Here is a 23,122-nt window from a genome sequence, read left to right as displayed (position 1 = left end):
GTTGGCATCGGCCCCTCCTTGCTGCCCTGGCACAGAGCTTTGCTCGACTTCTTTTCCCCAGCCGTGCAAAGGAGGCCCTCTGTAGACGCCAGTTCCCAAAGTTTCCTCAAGGGGACAGGGAGCCGGTTGTCCATGGGCTCTTCTCAAGATGGCTGGTGGTTCTATTTATATAATTACTCGCGCTGAAAGCTCAGGTCCTAATAAATGTGCTCATGGTTGGCCGTGGCTTTAAGCTGCTGTTAGTGATACTTTAATTACGGGTTAAGAGCCATTAGTGTGTAATTTGGTAGAGGAATTCTCCCCCCCACCTTTTTAATTTAATGGTGTGATTTATATTGGGAGAAAGTAAGACTAGATTGCATCTTGAGATATTCTGGAAGCTTAGGAGCATTCATTCTAAGTTCCTGAACTTTCTTAAGCTGTTTCTTGTTTCAGAACATAATTATCCCTGGTTTCATCACAGGCTGCATTTAAGATGATTTTCCGGAATTGAGAGGAAAGCACAGCTCGGGTGGTGGAGTCCAGTGAGAGCCCCTGCTTGGAGGTGTGAGCAGGGCCCCAGGGCCGGGCGACTGCGGGATTTGTTTTGTTTTCTGCCAGTTTAACCAGCAGCAGTTTCACGGAGTCCTGCTTCCATTGTTCTTTGTCTAATGAACTCTGAGACATCAGGAAACTTAGGAGCGTGGGGTACCAGCCAGTGGAAAGGGGCACAGGGCAGAGCTGTGGCTGGGTTCGTCCCCAGCCCCGAATTTCAGCGGCCAGCTTCACCCAGGGGTGTGTCAGAGGTGGGACGTCTGCAGCTGTTTTGCTGTGGAAATTCGTTCCACCGTGGCTTTTAATTTGTAGGCGAGGGTCAGAAGGGAAGAGGGGAGGGGAGGGCCGGGGGAGGCTGGGAGGAGCTTGGCTAAGGAAACAAGCCCAGGTGAGCCCTGGAGCTCTCTGGCGAGGATCTGGCCAGTTGGGCCTCTCCTTCTGGTGACAGTTTGAGGGGAAAGGGTGACCGACCGCCCCTTCTTCCTCCCAGCTCCCCTCGCCCTGCCCTCTTCTGGAAGGATTATTGTACTTGGCTGTTTCTTGGAACCCACACAAGCTTTGTTTTGGAAGGCGGATTTCTCTTCCTTCCTCCCTCCCTCCTTCCTTCCCTATTGTCTGCAGGCCTTCAGTTCCTACAGGGTGTTTGAATTAGTCAGCCTTGAAGGCAGATTTAAAAAAAAAGAAGAAATGCGCTGTGAGAAGAGAAAGATTTGAAACCTCTCCCCCTTTTCGGCTTTTTATTGTGAGGATGTTGTAGAAAAGTGGGTTGTGTCCTGCAGAAATCAGATCCAGGCTTAGCACCTCTGCATGTACACAAGGGTATAAAACCAGTCTTACCATGGCTTGTTTCTGACCATATCTGTTTGATCTCTGCGTATCTGAATGTTTATTCCGTGACAGTTTATACTGTGTGGTCTCTATGTATATACTGAGCTCTCACTGGAGCTGAGCTGAAGCCTTGTTCAGCAAGGGCACTTTTATCTCACAAAATAGTCCCCCCCCCTTTTATTTTTTAATAAACTCATATATCATCCTCCTCCACCCCCCCAAAAAAAACTTCACCCGCTTTATTTTAAAAGCAGAGTTTGAAAATTTCATTTTCTGCTTTGCTCTCTTCCTCTCTGCCTTCCCAAATGTTACATGTTCTCCTAAGTTTTAAGGGGTTGTTTCCATCAGTTTGCTTTCTGATCCTGTCTTTTTTTTTCTTTTCCTTTTTCTTTCTTTCTTTCCTAGAATTCTGTAGATTGTTTTAGTTTCAGGGTATTGTGTACAGGATATGTTTTAATCCTAACCATGTGAATCACTACCCGTTGAAAGAATGTTTATTTACGCTAAATAAAATAGAAAATCTCTTCTTAAAGTTGTCTTTAATTTGTGGCTATTTATATGATCTTTCCGAACTCTTAACATTTCACCCCCATCTGTTTGCAAAGACGTCTGTAAACATAATAAACAAGTATATTTAGTGAGTGAGTCGAGAAGACTCAGTGCTGTGCCTTGTCACCCAGCATCCATTTCTCATAAGCATGTATGGAATGTTGCTGCTCTGCTGAGGAGTGTGTTAGGCCTCTGGGTTGATCTTTCTGCGTGTGTGTCTGGCTGGCTGTCTCTGTGCCCCTCTGTATTGCTCTGTCTCTGCATTTCTCCGTCTCTTAACACTTTTCATTATGAAACATATATACACCTGAAAGTGCATAAAACACGTGTGTTGTTTATAATTAAGAATATAACCAACCTTGTCATGATCACCAGGAGAAGAAACAGTCAGTCGCTTCCTCCAAGCTCTCTCCCAGGCACAGTTTCTCCTGACCTCAAGAGGTCATCACAGCTGCAACTGGCTTTATTTTATACTTTTAATTACCTATGTGCGCCATTCCAAACAGACTAGCTTAATTTTGTCTGTTTTTGTTTTTACTGGAATTCTTCTCCTGTGTCTTATGTATGAGGTCCTCTAAAGTAGTGGCCATGTCCTAAGAGGTTTTCTTCTCCCTGTGAATACAGCCTGCTCCCCGGGCGGGCGAGGGGTGCCTCACACTGGAATATCCACGGAGGTGCCCTCTGCCCTCCTCACTGCCCTGTTTCTCCGCTGTTAATAGACCTGGTGACGCTTTGGCCTGAACTGGTTTTTTTTTTTTTTCCCAGCCAGTATTTTGGTCACAGTCTTTACCACCTGTTAAAACCCTCCACCATCCGTGTGTCATGGAAAACTGCATGTCAGAAAAATTCTGCCCAGTTTCAGAGAGCGCAGAGCAGGGAGGGACACTTCTGGAGGTACGTAGCTTAATTAGGACCCGAACAGAAACTTCGGTCCTGCGTTAATTAATAAGCAATTTGCTTAAAGGGCTGAGACATGTCACAAGTCAGCTTTGTCACAGCGCCAGGTTTCTTGGGATGGTGATCCAGGGACTTTCAGATAAACAGTGAAAAGCTTACATTGTTCCAGCGCTCAGACAATGCTCGACATTGTATAGACAGGGCTGCCAGCGAGCAACCAAGGGCTGAAACAGTCGTGGGTCAGCCTTATGCACCGTCTGAAATGGTGAATGGAGAAGGGTCACCCATATGGATCGCTGTTGGTGTTCGGTTTGTGTCTGCTTTGCATGAAAATCGTTGCCTGTTAATTCTTCTCGGCTAATGATTTGATTTTAATAGAGCGAATTCCAGAATTTAATGGCCCGATGCAGAAGTGTGCTGCCAAGCGCTGGAGCGGTGTTTACACTGCCCCCGCTCCAGCTGGAGCCAGCCCGCCGCTCCCCTGAGAGCAGCTGATGAGCGCCCATCTCTGGATGTTCGCCTCCTCCCCTCTTTGAATCAAGCACATCTCCCCTTAGGTGGCAGGCTGATTAAAGTGACAGGGGGCTAACCTGAACTTTCATCTCATCGTCCGCAGCTTTCTCCAGTACCCCTTTCCTCTCCCTTTCTTACAGCGTGTGTCCTTTCAAGCTGTTGCTTTTCCGATGAGCCACTGATAAAACCGATTGGCTGACCCCGCAGAGAACCCTTGTTTTATTTCCCTGATGAAAAGCACTGACCTCTTTGCCAGTGCTTGCAGTCACCCAGGAGAGTGACTCGGGCAGCTTCTTAAAGGAATATGTAACAGCTGTGCCAGGCTTGACCTTCTGTTGAGCGGAAGGTAAGAGGGACGGAAAACAGCAATTCTTCTCCATCTAAAACCTATGTGAGGTTTCCGAGCCCCACCCTGCAGAACTCCCAACTGGGAACAGTTACAACCAGGTACCGGAGATGATGGTGGAACCCTTTTTCTGTTAGAGGCTTTATATCAATAAAGAGGGGGAGAAAGGAAGAGGGGAAAAGGAGTGGAGTGAAATAGAATCCCAGGATTAGCCGAAGACACCAAGTATAACTCCTGGTGTCCAGTATCAAATATAACACATCACTTATATATATATGTGTGTGTGTATGTATAAAACATGAGTGAAAGTCACTCAGTCGTGTCCAACTCTTTTTGAGACCCCATCGACTACAGCTCACCAGGCTCCTCTGTCCATCGGATTCTCCAGGCAAGAATACTGAAGTGGGTAGCCATTCTCTTCTCCAGGGGATCTTCCCCACCTAGGGATCGAACCCAGGACTCTCGCTTTGCAGGCAGATTCTTTACCGCTGAGCCACCAGAGAAGGCTATGTAAAACACCATATAAATACATAAAATCCACACACACACACACTCACGTGTGCATCGTGTACATGGCTTTATATTGTGTCTAACAGAGAATGGGAGAGAGCTTTCCTGTAGAGGTGGAGGAATCCTTAGACACCGTTTAAGGAGAAAATAGAGGGACCAACACCACTCCTTGGTTTTCCCACCCGCAGGCTCTTCGGGATCCCACTGCCGCCCGCTGCTCCTGCTCACAAGTCCCCACCTTCTGGCCTCAGGGGTGTCTCAGTGATGGGTGTCTTTCCTGGGTCCCCTTCCTTTCTTCTCTCCTGGGTCCTGCTCTTCGTCATCTGCTCACACTCAGGTCTCTCCCAGCTTTAAAACGAGAAGCCCAAACCCGCCCCTCCACCTTGTGTTCTCTTCCTCACTGTTGGACCTTCTGCTTGCCATCCACGTCGCGGGGGGAAGAAGGTCGGTGTCCTGTCCATCCGCTGCTCAGCCCGCTGGCATCTGATTTCTGCTCCCGCCACTGTGCTGAAGCCCTGCTGGGCACGGGCGCACAGCGCCGCCCTGCTGGCGCGTCCCGTGGACAGCTTTTAGTCCTTAGTTTGAGTCTGTGTCTGCGGTGCTGACTCCTTCCATAACCTTTACAGTTTTTCATCCCTTGGCTCAAAGACATACCTCGTCCCCACTCCATCAGGAATGGGGCGCTGCATGAGGCATCAACAGGGCTTGTGTGCTCTTGGGTGTGGGTAGGAGGGTGGATGAAAGGAGGCGGGCTGAGAAAGGTTTGCGTGTAGCTTGAGGACGAATTGGGAGGAAACAGGAGAAACAGGAGAGGGCGTGAACCTGCGGTGCTCAGGGCAAGGGGTGGTGGTAACCTGAGTCACTGCAGGGATGGAGGAGCGGGTGGTGGGGAGTGGATCTCGGCGAGGAGCCTGAGGGGACGTGGTTCTGGATGGGAGCAGGGGAGCAGGCAGAGAGCGGGGAGGACAGGGAGGCTCCCCCAGCCTCTGGCATTTCCAGCTGGAGGGACGGTGCCGCCACTGGCAGAGAGAGGGAATCCTGGGCTGTGAGTTTCCCGAGTGTAGTCTCAAGTATGTTTAGTTTGAAGGACTTTGAAACGAATGTATGGGTCTAGATCTCAGAGGAGTGGGCTGCGGCTGAAGATCGAGACTTGGGATGGAGAATAAGCGTGGTCACTGAGGAAGAAGTCGCAGCAGCCCCGGGAGCCCTTCCCGTCCCCTGGTCTCCGGCGGTTTCCCGCATTACCACTAAGAACACGGCCTCACCAGCGCCGCCTCTAATTGTGTTCCCTCTGGACCCGCGTCCATGAACCCTCACTCTGCCCTCCAGCCTCGTCCTCCACCCATCCATCGCCCGGATCCTGTCTCCCGCCAACCCCCAAGCCACACCTGTGGTCCAGATATACGCAACCCCATCCTTTGAGCAAGCCGTTGCCTCTTGCTGAGATTTCACCTGCGCCAGGCCTTTGTCTTTGATCTCTTTGTTCTCAACACCACATACTGTGGTGTCTGCTTCGGTGAGAAGCGACTCCACTGTCTTTTCATTAAAGATCAAGAAACATTGGAGTTGTGTGATTAGCCCTGGGATGATGCTCAGTTAGTGGCTAAGACAAATGAGTCTGTCAATTCCCAGCAAGTTACTCTTAGGGGAAGGACAGATAGCAGGGCAAAGAAGGGGTATGAAGGTTTGGTTGAGGGGAAATCTTTAAGACTCGGTTCCTTTAGAGAAACATTTTGAAGTGGGCTGGTTGCTTGGAAATGACTTCCTCAGCTCATCTTGTTTTCTAGTTACTTCACTTTGGTCTATGAAGTGAACTGTTCATTTCTGGGGGAAAATATTTAATACCAGTTACCTGCCAGGTGCTGTTTTATGTACTGGGGACATAGCTGGCCACAAAATAGATAGCAAGATCCCTGAGATTTTGGAGCTTAACCATGGAGATGCGAGGCAAACAATGAAGACGTACATAAAGAAGATAATTACAGATTATGAAAAAGTGTGATTGTTACAGGTTGGTGTCTCTTAGCGGACTCAACGGTTTATGATAGTTTTATCCATTCTTAAAAAAGTGACAGGTTTCATTTTCAGGCTTTGAGTAGACGATGTTTCCCTCATTGTCTCGTGAGGGACTTAAACGTATGTTGAGGAAACTTGGAAATGATCTCCTTTGGGACCCTGGCAGTGTGACGCCTTCTACCTGATCTGTTCACTGTGGTCAGAGTCAGACTGCCTGACTTTGTCGTACCTGTCTGTTATATTGGGACCTAGTGTTTATTGTAGCATCATCAACTTAAACCTCAAATGGTTAGATGGTTCATTTGGATCCTAATAGGAACAAAATATATATTTAGAATGACAAAAATTCAGTGAATTAAAAAAAAAGCCTAGGTAATCAATGGATTAGTTGTATGTTTTTCTTTAAACCTCTCTAGTCATACCTTGAAAGGTATTGCCCTGTCTGGGATAGGTCCTACAAGACCCAAGGGGAATTTTTCTTGTGAGGTCTTATTTTGTGATAGGAGAGTATTTGGGGAGGGCTAGACAAAGGCTCCCCATTCCAGTACTGTGGCCATGGACGGAGGAGCCTGGTGGGCTGCAGTCAATGGGGTCGCGAAGAGTCAGACACGACTGAGTGACTTCACTTTCACACATTGGAGAAGAAAATGGCAACCCACTCCAGTGTTCTTGCCTGGAGAATCCCAGGGATGGGGGAGCCTGGTGGCTGCCGTCTATGAGGTCGCACAGAGTCGGACACGACTGAAGCGACTTAGCAGCAGCAGCAGACAAAAGGCTGGTCTTGGACTTAATATGGGCCGTGGACTGGGGGGGTCCCACCTCTTTGGTTTTCTTTCTTCTTTCTTTTGTTGACATTGAGACATAATTAAGTATGGTGAAATTTTGAGGGCATGGCTGCATGAATTTTTCCCCTGTGTTTATACCTACCTGTTGTAATTACCACCCGGATGAAGACATAGAACATTTCCGTCATCACAGGAAGTCCCTTCTTGCCTCCTTGCCGGGCAGTACCCACCCCCCAGCCCCCTGCTGGAGGTATACCACTGTTTTGGCTGGGTGATTATAAATTATTGATAGTTTTTCCTGCTCTTTGGCTTCATGTAAATAGAGTCATTTGATTCCAGCTTCTCGTGCTCAGCATGGTATTTCTGAGACTCACCCGCGTCCTTGCCCAGGTCAGGGTTCTCTTCTTTGGGATTACCCTGCCGTAGTCTGTTACACGAGTATATAACACTTTGCTTCTCTCTTACGGTTGAGGGGGACATTTGCCTTGTTTCAAGGTTTTTGACATTGTGAATAAAGATGCTCTAAACATTTTCTTTTCCCTGTAGTAAAAAGATGCATAACATGAAGTCTGTTATTTTAGTCATTTTTAGGGTACAGTTCAGTGATTTTCAGCATATTCACTTTGTGGCTCAGCCTCCAAACATTTTGATACAAGCCTTTCTGTGGACTCACGTGCTCCTTTCTCTTGGATAAATACTTCTGGGTTTAATTGTCGAGTCATTGGGTAAGCCTAACTTTTTTTAGAAGCTGCTTAACTGTTTTCCAGAGTGGTTGGACCATCTGACACTCGCACCGACGGTGCAGAAGGGCTCCAGGAACTCTGCGTCTTCCGCAGAATGTGGTGTTGTCAGTCTTAAATTGTAGCCCTGCCAGCGGTCTAGGACGGTAACGTCCCAGTGTCTTTCAGCGTTAAATCCGTTACTCACTGGATTGATTACCCGCTGTGACACTGCTCATTGGGCCAGTGTGCCGAGATACACAGTCTCTGCGTTTGATGAGCCGATGGTCTCAGAGGCTGGAGTATGTATATTTGTTGTCTAATTTTAGGTCAGACGTAGTGATGTTGGTATTGTTCAAAGGAGGGCTTGTTTTTCCAAGAGTGGGTAAATCCACAGCCATGGAAGCCAGCGGGTGGCCAAATCCAGAGAAGGGAGCAAATGGCACCGTGGCACCGAGGTCTCTTGGGAACACTGCTCTAGTCTGCTGCTGTTTCGCTTTAGTTCGTGTTGGGTAATGATTCATCCACCCACTGGCCTGTTGAAAGAACACTCAGAGTTTAAGCTGTAGCAGCTCCGTTTGATTTATCTCCTGATTTGTCTATCATCCCCTTTAGGCTCTTTCAATCCACTGCCCTCCCCGTCTCCCCCCCCTCCCCCATTTAGAATGTTCTCCCTGCTTCTTTCCAGCAATGTCAATTCTGTTCACGTTCCAACCTCCCTTTATAAAAACTTTAGCTGAAACTTTTTATAGGCAGAAATTGTGCTGTAACCTGTTAAATTCTCAATCCTTGGCGAGATGCCTTGCCCTCTTTCAGTGTTTATATTCTTTCCCTTTGAATATCCATGGCGTTTACAGCCTGTAATATTCATTTAGCAGTTATATCACCTTGTGTTTTGTTATCTTTAATGTAAATAAAGCGTGACATTGAAAGCAAACAAACGTTACAGCTTCCATCTAACTAAGTAAGGTGTTGAAGCTTGTCTGCAAAATAGTTACCTTGGAAAATTACCGCTCTTAACACTGTGATGATCTCATTCCCAGAACATTGTTGGTGTTGTAGAAGTTGCCTTCATGGTCTTGAGATGCAAAGGCCACGAAGGCAGCTTTGGAACATTTTGAACAGTGGCCAGTAGTTAAATATACTCAGCAGACACTCGGAGAGGACTCTTTCTGTCTGCCATGCTCGGTTGGATGTAAGTGTGCCTGTAAAATGACGAGCTGATTTTTCCTTTGTCATTCTAAAGCCAGTTCCACAAGTGGAGTTTGAAAATAATCTTGTAATCAGTGACAACTTTCTTTGGAATAACTAGGCTCAAGTCATTCCAGAATGACTGCTTTGAAAATGACAACACTCATTTGCATGCTTACCAGAAATTTTTACAGTTCGGTTTTATTCGAGTATCTTCTGCTGGTAGGAGCTCTTGTTGTGACCGTGGCAAGCACTGGGGTGAGCGCGCGGTGACTTGCGATCACACGGCCCTTATTTTAGAGGGCTGAGATAACTTGGCTGTTAATGCTGGGTGGACTGACAGCCTCTGGCTTCATCTGTGTACTGGTGAGCTTCGTGCACTCATTTGAATGTTGGTGAAGTTCTAGCAACCTGCTCTTCAGCTCACTTGTTGGAAGATCTGAATGCTAACCTAGTTTGCCTGTGAGGGATTTTTCTGTAGAACAACTCACACATTTCCCTCACAGATGGGGGAGGATCAGAGCTCCGAGGGGCCACAGTGGTGTACAGAGCGCAGTTCAGGGAGTGTTTGTGACATCTTAACATGCTTATTGCTGCCTTTAAAAGTTATGATGTCTCCAGCTGTGCTGTCTTATGGTCATGAGAAAAAAAAAAGAAAAATCAAGTTCTTGCCCTTCCCAGGGCTTATCTTTGAAGTAGCAAGAGAATAAGAGAAACTTCTGGTGACGCTGGGACACACGTCTCATACGGGAACTCATGTTGTTTTGATTTGGTGGCCTGTGCGTGTGTGTTTCACACCGTTTATTACTTTGGGTGCAGAATATTTCCCTTCTGCGTTTGCTTCGTCTCATCTTGGTTACACTGCAGCCGTGACGGTTACTTGACTAACCCTTCCAATGCCCAGAGTTCATCGGAGGTTGCCTTGAAAAGGTAGAGAGCCGCCGTGTTGACTGTCCTCTGTGTCGGCTCTGTTTCTTCTATAGCTCTTCAAAGATGACTCAGTTCAGTTCAGTCGCTCAGTTGTGTCCGACTCTCTGCGACCCCATGAACTGCAGCACGCCAGGCCTCCCTGTCCATCACCATCTCCCGGAGTTCACTCAGACTCACGTTCATCGAGTCGGTGATGCCATCCAGCCATTTCATCCTGCGTCGTCCCCTTCTCCTCCTGCCCCCAATCCCTCCCAGCATCAGAGTCTTTTCCAATGAGTCAGCTCTTCGCATGAGGTGGCCAACGTGCTGGAGTTTCAGCTTCAGCATCAGTCTTTCCAAAGAACACCCAGGACTGATCTCCTTCAGAATGGACTGGTTGGATCTCCTTGCAGTCCAAGGGACTCTCAAGAGTCTTCTGACACCACAGTTCAAAAGCATCAATTCTTTGGTGCTCAGCTTTCTTCACAGTCCAACTCTCACATCCATACATGACTACTGGAAAAACCATAGCCTTGACTAGACGGACCTTAGTCGGCAAAGTAATGTCTCTGCTTTTGAATATGCTATCTAGGTGATAGTTTTTTTTTTAATCTGGTATTTTTTTCACAGCTTTATTACTGAGATATAATTTACATACCATAAACTTCACCCGTTTGAAGTGCACAGTTCAGTGCCTTTTGGAATATTCACAAGCTTTCAGATAAATGGAATTCTGTAGCATTGTCTTTTGGGACTGGCTTCTTGCACTTCGCCTAATGAGAGGCTCACTCTTGTTGTAGGAGGGGCCAGTACTTCATTCCGTCTTACGGTTGCATGCGAGTCCCTTGGATGGATACACCAAAAGATACTGTTTTTTAAGAAGTGGTAATAGCTCCTGGATGAAGGTTGCGCTGAGAAGTCACTCAGACCATAATGTCTCCTTCAGCTCTGAAAAAGCAGAGGAGAAAGATGCCGTTTTGTCCGCGGGTCTGCACTCGAGCTCCAGCAGAATGTCCGGTCCTCGTCCTACGCGATAGCCCCCGGAGCAGGGGCATGGTTTATTTTCAGTGTCTGAGTGATAATTTCTGCTCACAGGAAGGCCGACAGTCTCTGCCTTTGCTGTTCTGTTCAGTTTTGCTCACTCACGTTACATGGGGCTTCCCTGGCGGCTCAGTGGTAGGGAAAGACTGCCTGCCAATACAGAAGACGCAGGTTTGACCCCTGGGTCTGGTAGACCCCCCCCCCGGAGAGGTAAATAGCAACCCACTCCATTATTCTAGAATTCCATGGAGAGAGGAGCCTGGAGGGCTGTAGTCCTTGGGGTGGTAAAAAAGTCAGACAGGACTGAGCAACTAAACGACAATGTTACATATATGGTTCTGGAGGAGGGAGGTAGATTCCTTGCCGTCAAATGATTTGCACTTCAGCCGTGGTGTTTTATTCGCACACCATCCGTGTGTGTGTGTGTATGGCAGTGACGTTGGATTTTCTATTTTGGATCTCTAATTTTACATGGATGTCTGTTGGTAGATGTATCTATATATATATTTAGAACATTTCTGTATAAAGTTTTCTACATGTAGTTAGATAGATAGGAGGAAGGTATATGGCAGTTTCAAAGACTTCAGAACCAAATGTCTTTCACCCTCAACCGTAATAGATAAGCAGCTTGGTGTCCTCTGGTTTTCTTGTCGGGGGTTAGATCAGATAGACTGCTTCAGAGGCCTAATTACAGGGTAAGAGAACCGCGCTGCCAGAGGTCAGGAGCCGCCGCTCTGTCCTGAGATGGCCTTTGAAAAGCAGTCTGGGGCAAAAGAAATAGCCTCTGGCAACCGTGGAATTTTTGGAGAGAGAAACCTTTAGAAGGCAGCATCTGATTCTTTATAAATTATCTTACTGTTTTGTTTCTTAATATGAATATTGTAAGACTGAAATGAGATGCCTTAAAAGGCGGATCCCTGCAAAGGGCTTTTGACCTCCCTCCTCTGACACCAGTTTCCTCCCGGGGCTGTTCTCAGCTGCATCCACAGCTGGCCCAAGGGTGTTCCCCAAGGCCCTGTGGCCTCCATTTCGTCCTGGGGAGCCAGCCTGGAGAACTTACTCAGCCAGCTGAGATCAGTGTCTGCAGAGTGTCTCTTAGCTCTCTTCCCTGCCCCTCTCAGTTCTCTCATCTTGGAGAGGTTTATGAATCGGTAGCCGTGGACTCCCATCAGCAGAGCTTTTATGGAACATCTCTCGGTCCCGTTGGAAGGATGTCAGTAAATGTATTACAGGGAACATAGTCCGCCGATGGTGTACCCATGCTCCTTACAGGAAAACCGAGGCACCGGTGAGGGTCCCCTCCCTAAGCTTCTGACTGCTGAAAAGGTCAACTGTTAAAAGTGCATCGCAGTTTGAAAACAGGGTCTCCTGAAGGTAGTTTTAAATGCTGGACCTGTGATTGTTGGCTGGAGGAACCGGGATGGGCCTGAGTCTTGCTCTCTGGGCGTTTCCTCACCAGACGCTTGAGCCTGGAGATGCTCGGTCCTTAGGTCTTCTCTCCCACCAATCCCATCGCTGTCCAAATACCCCTTAATTAGTGGAAACGTTTGACTGATCAGAATACTGGTTGACCGTTGTATTGATCAGTTTTGAAAGTGGAAGAAGGACAAGTTGGAGATACACGCCAGTATGCTTGGAGACATCGGCGAGTCGGGGGAGTGGTGCTTAAATGACAGATTTTTAGGGTCCCTGGACAACCCTTTCATTGGGACTGGGTTAGGGCTTTGTGTTAAACAAACATTTCAGATGATTCTGGGATAGGTGGTCCAAGACCACACTTGGAAAAACCTTGTACCACAGTGGAGGGTAGGAGTACCGGAATGGGAGGCAGTAAGGGCGGTTTCCAGGGGTCCGTGAAAATAAACTGAGAAGCCCCTCTGGTTTACGTAGCAGCTTGGTAGCTCATGATCAGACTAGTCAAAGCCAGTTTACTCCCAAGTCTCAGGAATATGTTTGTCACATGAAAGCACTTTCACCTGGTAAATACTCAGGATCAGCAACTTGGACAGAAAGCCCTGTGAAAGAGAGTATAACTCCTCTTTACACAGCACCTATTTTTAACTTTGGACTAAAACAAAACCCCTTACTGCTTCAGCTTCCTAGACCCTTCCTCTTATTCCTTCCAGTGCCTTGACAGTGTCCCAGTTAATGATCCATGGTCTCAGTGAAGTACCCCGATAATATGGGGGCGGATGTGGACACAAGGATTTGGATGTGGACAAGGTGGCTTCCCTTTCTCCATCTCAGATTATTGTCTCTGGAGTTTGAGCACCTTTGGGAGTCAGGATAGGTTTAATGTGAGAGTCTTTAGTGACCGTCCGTCCAGTCGATGTCCAAGGAAGGTTGACGCATCAACCATTGAAGTTATTTGCTGAAATATCAAGCGTTTAAGTTAAATGAGTCATCGAAGCCTGCACATCCGGGAGTGAGTGTAAGAAAGAAAAGCCATGTCCCTTAGGCCTCGGCTCTCAAGGCAGCAGATGGGAACATCTCAATTACACACGCTCACATCTGTCTCTCCGACTTGACTGGGTCTGTGCCACCGTATGCTGTGGAATTACCGATTCTGAAATCCCTGGAAAGCATGGTTGAAGTGAGATTGACAAAGAGCTGGACCCTCAAGGTTAATGGCACAGAGAGAACAAGAGGCATGGGGAACTAACAGTGAAATACAAATGCCAGTGGTTGCAAACCACTCATCCATTTAATTTGCTAGAAGTTAATATGGTCTAGTAGACCCCAAATGAAAATGTTTCAGTATTGCTTTATTCCTTCATTAGTCTTAATTCCCATTGACCTTGTGTCAAGGCTGAAACAATTTAGAAGCATACTAGCATGGGCTCAGTTTTAATGACTGTTGTCAGCGTGGTTTTAAAGAAAATAGGTTGGCAAAACACATGTAGGTTCTTAAATCTATTAATAGCGTGACATTGGGTTTCTTTGTTTTGTAAAAACATTAAAATAAGGCTCTGGGAGATGGCTTGAATTTCTGAAATGCCAGAACGTCTATGGTGAATATCACTGTTATGTATTATTTAGGAGTTGGCTCCCCGGGTGTATCTGGTGGGTATTTAGCAATGGCTGGGGCCTTGTTGTACGTGGGCTGGCTTATCAAAAAGCAAGAGGGAAAGATAGTGGCTTTTAAGAGAGCATTTGTAATAAAAGTTGCATACCTTATGAAAGAGCTAAGAGGAAGAGTCAGGCTTTTGTTCCTGTGCCTGAAGGATAAGTGTAAAAATAGATTTGAATAAAAAGACAGGAGGACCACAGAGTCAAAGGACACTTTTACACATCGAATATCTGGTAGGGGACTTGAGTGTAGAATGTAGAAAAAAACTCTTACACCTCAACAGTTCACAGACTGGTAACCCAGTTAAAAAATGAATAGAGGATTTGGGAAGAGGGGAGGAGAGGGTGAGATGTATGGAGAGAGTAACATGGAAACTTACATTACCATATGTAAAGTAGATAGCCAATGGGAATTTGCTGTATTAAAAAAAAATGAATAGAGGATTTGAACGGGACACTTCTCTAAAGATACACAGATGGCCGATAGGCACGTGAGAAGATGCTCAACATCATTAGTCATTAGAAAACCGCAAGTGAAAACTACAGTGAGATCCAACTTCATACCCACTAACATCAAACAGAGTAGAAAATAACAAGTGTTGTTGAGGATCTGGGGGAGATGAAACCCTCCTGTGTCACTGGTAGGAATTTTAAATGGTGCAAACTCTTTAGAAAACAGTTTGGCAGTTCCCTAAAACATTACAGAGTTGCCATTTGACCCAGCCATTCAGTTCTGAGGTATACAGCCGAGAGAATTGAAAACATGGCCTCACGAAAATCTGTCCGCAGATTTTACACCCATAGCTGCATTATCCTAACCGAAAAGCAGACTTAGGCCAAGTGCCCATCCCCTGATGAATGGGTGACTAGAATGTGGCATATCCCGTACGATGAAATAGTATTTGGCAGTAAAAATGAACGTATTGACATAGATTACAACATGGGTGAACCTTGGAAACATTATGCTGAGTGAAAGGGAAAGAAGTCTTCGTATGTGACTTCAGTTCTAAGAAATATGTCCCAAATAGGCCAGTCTCTGGAGACAGGAAGGAGGTGAGTCGTTACCAGAGGCTGGAGGGTGGGGGACAGCATGGGGACTGACTGCTAAGGGCTGTAAGTTTATCATTATTTTTTTTTGGTGGAGAAGGGGTGGATGAACTATTTCCCCTCTCAGATTGTGGGCGGGATGGTTGTACAACCCTGTGAATATGCTAAAACGCATAGAATCGGGCAGCGTCAAGTGGGCGTGACTTTTATGGTGTAGACTTATATCTCAACAAAGCTCTTGTAAGACTTGGCGGTTTGCAGTTGAGAACGTTGTTCGTTACTGTTACTCCGTTTGATTCTTAGCAAAGTTCTGTGGGTGGGCATTTGCTCACATGAGAGCACCGTGCAAAGTACCGTTAGCTGGAATCTGAGCCTCGCCGGGACCCGTCGTGGTCCACTGGGTGGGTGTCCGGCGCTCTGGGGACCTTCCGTGCTGACCGTGATGCAGCTCTTCTCACGGGGCTGACGGCCGACTACAGTGCTTTCCTTAAATCACTACTAGCTATCTCAGAAGAAGCAAATTGGCGTCATGCATGCTGCAAGTTAAGCCGATCCTCACAGAGAATGAACGGTGTGCGTGTGGGGGTCCGCTGTTTGCAGCCTGAGGGAAAGGAGAGGAGGGGGTAGAATGCCAGGTCAGCCAGGGCAGGTGTGCACACGGCCACGTGTCCGCATGCAGGTGCTGCTTTCCGGCTCAAGCCTGGCCACTCTAGGCCTGTGGGGTGGAGTCCCCCCTCCATTCTTGAGCGTAGCCAGTGGAAGAGGCCACTCCAGGACCTGCATGCAGGGCTGTTCCCATGGGGCCAGTCTGATTGGAAGCGGGCAGAGGGAGGGCTCACGGGCCTGATGGGCAGCTGCCTGTGAAGCCAACCCAAGTTTTTTACTCATGGTGGCTGATTTTAGGGGGCTTTGGAGAGGCTGCCCCCAGCACCACCATCCGTGGGCTTTCTTTTCTCCGCCTTGTCGCCTCCTGCGCTTTCACTGGGTCTCTTGTGCTCCAGGGGCTCAGTGGCACCGTTCTGTTTCCCAGCGGCCTGCGCCCACTGGTGAACTCCTGCTCATCCTTCAAAACCCAGATGGTGCACACTCGTCTCCATTAAGCCTCTCCAGAGTCCTGTGACCTAGGTCAAGTTGTCTTCCATTTTCCTTTTCTGAAAGATGAGATTAATAGTATAGTACCTACTCCGTAGAAAATTAGAAAGATGGAATGAAATTCCCATACAGAAAGCTTTTGTAATCCCTCTTGCCCCCCTAAGTAAATATTTGCTCCTGAGTGGTTACCCGTCCTCCTGATTACTAACCTCAGGCAGAGGGTATGGCTGCAGGGCGTTAGCACACCTGCGTGTCTGGCACTAACAGTACATTCTAGGGGAAACTTGTAAATTCCCCAAAGAGTCTGCCATGTGGCCACAGCTGTACAGATAAGGTGGTTCCTGTGTTAAAGGGAGTGTATGTGTTGAGGGGTGATTCACAGTCACCTCTTTTAATATTGTCACTCCACGGAGTCCGTCTGAGGAAGGAGATTAGGCCTAAGTGACTTAAGGGCCCCTGAGAGTATAAGCCCTTCCTTCCTTATCCACAGCAGCATCTGTCTGTCTGTCCAGGTGCCAGACATTGTAGAGGGAGCTGATGGGGTGAGCTGAGGGTACTGTCGTGGGTTCAGAAATGGACCGGGTGACCCTGCTTTTTCTCTGCTCCTGCCCAGGGATCTCTAGCAAGTCTGGGGAGGGTGGGGGGCCCTTCGGCCTCAGCTCAGTAAGGGTCCTGCATTCAAGTCCTGGGAAGCCAGACTTCTTCCTGCTATGGCCAAGGTCTCTCAGAACGAAGGTTTATTTCAGGACACACCTCAGGGCATAAGGAAGAACTGTTCAAATATAATTGTACAACGGCTTTAGACAACTCACTTCTTCCACCGTCCTTGAACCTCATTACACCGAACAGTTTTCATCTGTGGGCGTGCAGACCTGATGCACACCACCTCCACCTGGTAATCTGGGGGTTACCTCCTTCCCTGTCCCTGCAGCAAGAAAACATTTGAATCTGTGTCCTTTGTCACATTTCTGCTTTGCATAACCCGCTCCCAGGTACCTGGCCCTCGAGAGGCCACCTCCTGCCCTGGGGCCTGGCCGGCCTATGGCCTCCCGCTGTTTGCGCACCTGAGCTCAGCTGCCCCTTTGAAGTGCAGGGCAGGCCTTTCATCCCCCTTCATTTTTACTTAATGACAGCCTGGTCTTTGATCCACACCATTTTCTTTCCTTTTTTTTTTTGCTTCATAATGAGTCGCTTCGAGGTGAGGAGCGACCTGAAGGTCCGCCCCCAAAGGCCACAACTTTTATGAGCACTGTGGTTGTTTGACCTTCATATCTTGAGCAAACATGCCCGAGGGAGTCAGCCCTTCTCGGCCTCTCATTGATAAAATTCGCTCACCCGATAACTGACGTAAACTTGAAAGGAGAGGTGAGGGTGGAGAGGGAATGAGAAGCAGAGGAAAATGTCCGAACCACCCCCCCCCACACACGCGTTTATTTGAAGCTGTCTCATTTAGGGGAGCCCCCCTGCCCCTTTCACACTCAGCAGCACGTGGGCCTTTCAGGTTTTGGGAGCACAGTCAATTCTCCATGCTGGTGGAATATATTTGTTCTCAGATTAACTTTTATGGCGCTTTAGATTATGATCTAACAGTCTCTTGGAACTTGGTGATACAAGAAGTTCTCCTTGGTTGGATATAAGATTTTATAGGGAAATCTGAAAGGTTTCTAGTTAATACGAAAATCTAGGGGACGAATGTGCAATAGTCCCTGCAAAAAGCAGCTCACAGATGCCCATATTCTTTGGTTCTGCTGCTGCTGCTAAGTCGCTTCAGTCGTGTCCGACTCTGTGCGACCCCATAGACAGCAGCCCACCAGGCTCCGCCGTCCCTGGGATTCTCCAGGCAAGAACATTGGTTTTGCTACGTTATTCTTAATATGAATAGTACTCTTCTCTATGTATTAAATTAGCTGTGTGCCTCACCGGTAAATCTCCACCAAGTGTGTTCCAGTGCCGTCTCAAGCTGGTCAGTCCACTTTCAGACTTCAGTTTCAGTCGCCTCTTAGTTTTTGGTTGGGACATGCAAACATCTTATAATAATAGCTTATGCAAACTGTAATTATTGAAATAAATTTATCTGTAAAAGGACTCCAAAATATACTGTGTACTGTGAAAAAAAAAACCACAACATAATTGTGTATTAGCTTGACATCAATTTAATGAATGATGGCATGTTATAATAAGATTGGTCTGTTTTAACATAGAACTTACATTTCATTTGAGTTTGTTTTAAACCCCTGTTCCAAATTTTTCTTTTATAAATATGGATCATTATTTGAGGTGTTTGATGTTTGTTCTTCATTAATCAGGTGATACCCACAGATAACTACTGAATGAATGTTGATTAATCGTGGATAATTGGACTCCCTTAGCATAGTCCCTGCCACTAAAAGGATGGACGTCAGTATTATTTTACTTCAAGAAAATTTGGCATACTGGTTTTTTTTTTCCTCCAACAATTAAAAATCACCTTACAGGAACATTAAAAGTATCCACTGACATAACAGAAATGTGGATGTAGAAGATGAATTAGACTTTGTCAGACCAACCTGTGGAACTTAACATACGGGGTTATACTGTCTTTTTTTTTTTTTTTTTCCCATTCGTATATCCATAAGCCAGAAACCAGCGTGGCTCTCTGGCTTTTTCACTTTTAGTTTCTCAGCATATAAAGAAATCCAGGTCAGCATGAGTGCTGGGGGAACGATTCAGGAACACGATGAGGGCAGCTTTTTTGGAAGGGTCAGGCGAAGGCACTAGTTAAAACACTGTCCAGTTCTCTGCGCTTCCCGTGAAAGGTCCCTTGAGCGGGCCTCCTCTTCCCCATTGTGTGTGTGTGAACAGTGGAGCCCTCCACCCCCGTGTGCATGACTGCCCCGTCCCCTGGCTCAGTTGTGCCCATCACGGTGTCATCAGACCCCCCTAATCTGTGTCACCTCTTCCAGTGCCCCCCCACCCCAGTTGTCTGCCATGCGATCTGAACTCTGCCCGTGCTCAGAGCCCTATACTATCTGACCCACTGATCTCCGTAGCCTTACCTCTTAACCAACAGATGAAACAAGCCCTTTCTTCTACTTAAATGGACCTCTCACACACAGGACACCATTCCTGCTCGCTGCCTTTATTCCCACAGCTGTCCCCAACTGGAATGCCCATTTCCATAGTTTCCAAGTGTCGAAATTCTACCTGTTTTTCGAATTCCACTCCTGAGAATATTTATTAGAGCTAGAATTGATGTCTTCCTCATATGACGTGTCCATAGCTTCTCAGTGTTTCTTTTTAACCTGTAATGAGTGTATTTTTATCTTCAAATTACTATTTGGAAACTTCCTCCATTTCACTTCCTAATATGGTGATTGTTGACAGAAACTTTGTAGCAGAAGTCCTCTGTGGTCCTCAGCAGTTTGGGGGGGGGGGTAACAGTTTTATTGAGATACGATTCGTATCCCACACCACTCATTCGTGTCAAGAGCATCTCTTTTCTTTCTGCTTTTAGTTCTTCCTTACCTGTTATTTATCTCCGTGACTTATCGCTCCTGTGAGAACTGCTGTTCCTTGAGGCAAAGATCAGATCTCAAACATCTTTGTGTTTCCCTTAGTGGGGCATAGTTCTTGCTCTGAGCATGGCAGGCACGAAAGTTCTTTCGAAAGGACTGCGTTTCTTTTCTTCTGCCAGTTCTCAATCCCATACCTTCTTTAGGAGGGGCTGGATTCTAAACCGCTTTGCAATTAGAAGCTCCAATACTTGGGCCACCTGATGGGAAGAGCCAACTGACTGGAAAGAGATGCTTGAAAGGTTGAGGGCAAGAGAACGGGGCAGCAGAGGATGAGATGTTGTGTTGGAGAGTCCCTTGGATTGCAAGGAGATCCAACCAGCCCATCCTAAAGGAAATCAGTCCTGAATGTTCACTGGAAGGACTGATGTTGAAGCTTGAAACTCCAATACTTTGGCCACGTGATGCAAAGGACCGACTCATTGGAAAAGACCCTGATGCTGGGAAAGATTGAAGGCGGGAGGAAAAGGGGATGACAGAGGGTGAGATGGATGGATGACATCACTGACTCGATGGACATGAGTTTGGGTAGACTTCGGGAGCTGGTGATGGACAGGGAGGCCTGGCGTGCTGCGGTTCATGGGGTGGCAGAGTCGGACACGACTGAGCGACTGAGCGACTGAACTGAACTGAAGGAGATTGAGCATGACAGGATGTGTTGAGGTGCTTCAGTCGTGTCCGAGTCTTTGTGACCCCATGGACTATAACCCTCCAGACTCCTCTGTCCATGGGATTCTCCAGGCAAGAATACTGGAGTGGATTGCCCTTGCCTTCTCCAGGGGATCTTCCCAAGCCAGGGATCAAACCCACATCGCCTGTGTGTCTCCTGCGTCGGCAGGCAGGTTCTTGACCACTGAGCCGCCTGGGAAACCCGACGGGATGCTCACACCCATGTTACTCTGAAAGGTTACTTTTTTTAGGGTAGAGAAATTCTGTGAGCATCACCCTAACCAAGCGGTGGAGCTTACTGTCACCCGAGGTGGTACGCCGAGGCATCAGGTGCCTCCCGTGTGAGGCCACATGCTGGGCACACCTCCTCTCGTTTCCCTGCCGAAAACGTTCACCTTGAATCGAATCACGGGGAAATCATCAGACCACCAGAAACTGTAGGGCAGTTCATTGGCCTGGATCCCCCGGAGGAGGAAATGGCAACGTGCTCCAGTATCGTTGCCTGGGAAACCCCATGGACAGAGAGCCTGGAGGGAGACAGTCCATGGGATCACAAAGATGGCCACGACTGCGTACTCACACACTCATTTAAAGATATCATTAAAAAAAAAAACACAGAAGAGGAAGAAAGACAGAAAAAGTCCCTGGGAAACTAGAGACTCGGCAGCTCTGTCACCCAGGGTCTTGATTGGATCCTGGATTCTGTCTGCTTCATCCCCCTGCTTTTCTGAGACGGTCCAGTTGGGGAAATTTGAATCTGGACTGGATATTAGATAATGACGTTATGTCAGCTTTAGCTTTCTTGGGTGTGATGATGGTTCTGTGTCTATGAAGGAGACTCTTCTCACTCTGAGAAGACAGTTGAAGTGCTTGCAGTATGATGTCTGCAAGTTACCTTGCAAATTATAGCAATTATAGTAAAAAAAAAAGCTGGATATGTGTAGACAGACAAAATGAATCAAGGTAAGGGGAATGGGATATTCACTTTTCATTACAGTTCCAGTAGCTTTAAAATTATTTTGACACAAAGAGTTGGAGAAAATAGAATTATGCCCTTGGGCACTTGGATCTTTGAGTGAGAATGCTGACAAAGATCTTCCTTTAAATTGCTTATTTTACCGGTCTTCACGGGGATTGGGCGCTTAGATCACGTGGGTGCCTGAGATCCCCGTGCTGCGCTCACCCTCGGCATCGTGGAGTCTTTGAACTCTGTGTCCTGTTTTAATCCTTGGGAAATTCACTCTGGCTTCTGAACCCAGCCTGTGGAGCAACGATAAGGAATCTGGTGGATTGCCGCCTCTGTGCGGACAGCAGAAGGGCTTTCTGAGATGCTGGACTTGGGGTGTCTGCCACACCCCAGCGACTTGCAGGCTTCCGCGGTGGCGGGGGTTCGGAGCTGGCGTGAGATCCCGAGTTGGGGTAGGCGGGCCCAGCCTGGCCTTCAGGAGTGCGGACGGCAGTTCGCGTGTGAATTCTGCATTGGTTCCTGGGAGCCTCGTCTTCTTCCTTCAGGTCTGGACTAGAATATATATATTTCTGGGAACCAGACTGTACCTGTTTGCCTCTCGAGAGACTATAGCAAACATGATGGTGTTCATCAAAATATCTGTAGTTTGGAAGCTTCCACCGGGCTGTCTTACAAGAGATGCTTCTGGGGCAGCAGGCCACGTTGGGGTTGGGCTTGGAAAGTGGAGGTGGCTGCGCTGGTCACAAGGAATTCTGAGCGCATTCTGGGGGAGCGGGGAAGGTGTCCAGAACCAGCGAGGGTGTGGAGAGTGTGCCTGGGGCTCGGAGGGGCACTGGAGCTCTGGGCGCTGTGCCAACTTTCCCGTGTGATCCTTGAGACAGGCCGGGGCTGCCGTGTGGGTTCATGTCTTTTTAACACACGTGGCGGCAGTCCAGGCAGTCAGGTAGCTGCCCCGAGATGGCCCGCCGCCTCCCGGTGGTCAGGTGGGGCCCCTCCCTGACCCATCTTCTGGGGCGCTGATCTGCCATTAGTTGGCGGGACACGGCTCACCCGCTGACCTCTGGCCAACAGAGCAGGAGTGACCCTGGAGAAGTCCCCTTTCGTCCTCTCTGTGGGAGTCGTAGCAGAGGATGAAATGGAACAGGTGGCTGTTCTGGGCTGGAAACTTCCTGCAAATTTCCACTGATGCTCACTGTGATCTCCCACGGTAGCTAAGGACAGAGGTGCGAGAGAGGTGGAGAGACTTGGCCGAGGTCACACCTGTCTGCTAATTTATTCATTTCTCAAGTGTGTGTTTATTTCTTTGGGCGCACCAGGTCCTTGGCTTCGGCGTGCGGGAGCCTCGATCTTTGCTGTCACGCGGGGTCTTCAGTCGCAGCATGTGAACTCTTACTGTCTCACGTGGGATCCAGTTCCCCGACCAGGGATCGAACCCCGGCCCCCTTCATTTGGAGCGTGGAGTCTTAGCCACTGGACCACCGGGGAAGTCCCAAGATCACACCTTTTGAAAGGTTGCACTCCATTTATACTTATTTTAAAATAGGCCATCAATTCTCATGCAAATTAAGTGGGAGAGGAACCTTCAAGTTCTCATATAATCGAGTAGATTGCAAACTGATTTGGAAGAGTATTGATCTTTGGAGATAAAGTTTTAAATTTTTTTTGATTGGTTTATTTATTTGAAGTATAATTGCTTTACAGTGTAGCCACACGGTTATTTTAAATGATGTAAAACCTGCTAGGTAAATGAACAGCAACATAGGAATGCAAATATAGCAATTTTTAAAAATTTACTTAAAAATATTTTCAGGACTTCCGTGGTGGCTCAGACAGTAGAAGAATGCCTGCAATGCAGGAGGTCCTGGGTCGGGATGGTCTCCTGGAGAAGG

General features: G+C 47.6%; 1 protein-coding gene across 6 annotated transcripts in view; it reads left to right on the top strand.

Annotated features, from left to right (window-relative positions):
• Window positions 1–23,122, top strand: part of VGLL4 (vestigial like family member 4) — a 155,609-nt gene that overhangs the window by 87,095 nt on the left and 45,392 nt on the right. For 4 of the 6 annotated variants that reach the window (XM_018066980.1, XM_018066981.1, XM_018066982.1 and 1 more), the window contains one exon: window positions 22,550–22,744. The exons of the other annotated variants lie outside the window; for them this stretch is intronic. In XM_018066980.1, the coding sequence (XP_017922469.1) occupies window positions 22,550–22,744 (195 nt within the window). The remainder of the gene's footprint in view (window positions 1–22,549; window positions 22,745–23,122) is intronic. 6 annotated transcript variants of the gene reach the window in all.

Source organism: Capra hircus, chromosome 22 (genome assembly GCF_001704415.2).
Source record: "Capra hircus breed San Clemente chromosome 22, ASM170441v1, whole genome shotgun sequence".
NCBI lineage: Eukaryota > Metazoa > Chordata > Mammalia > Artiodactyla > Bovidae > Capra > Capra hircus.
The sequence above is the reverse complement of the archived record's forward strand: the minus strand, read 5'-3'. Positions and strand labels throughout refer to the sequence as shown.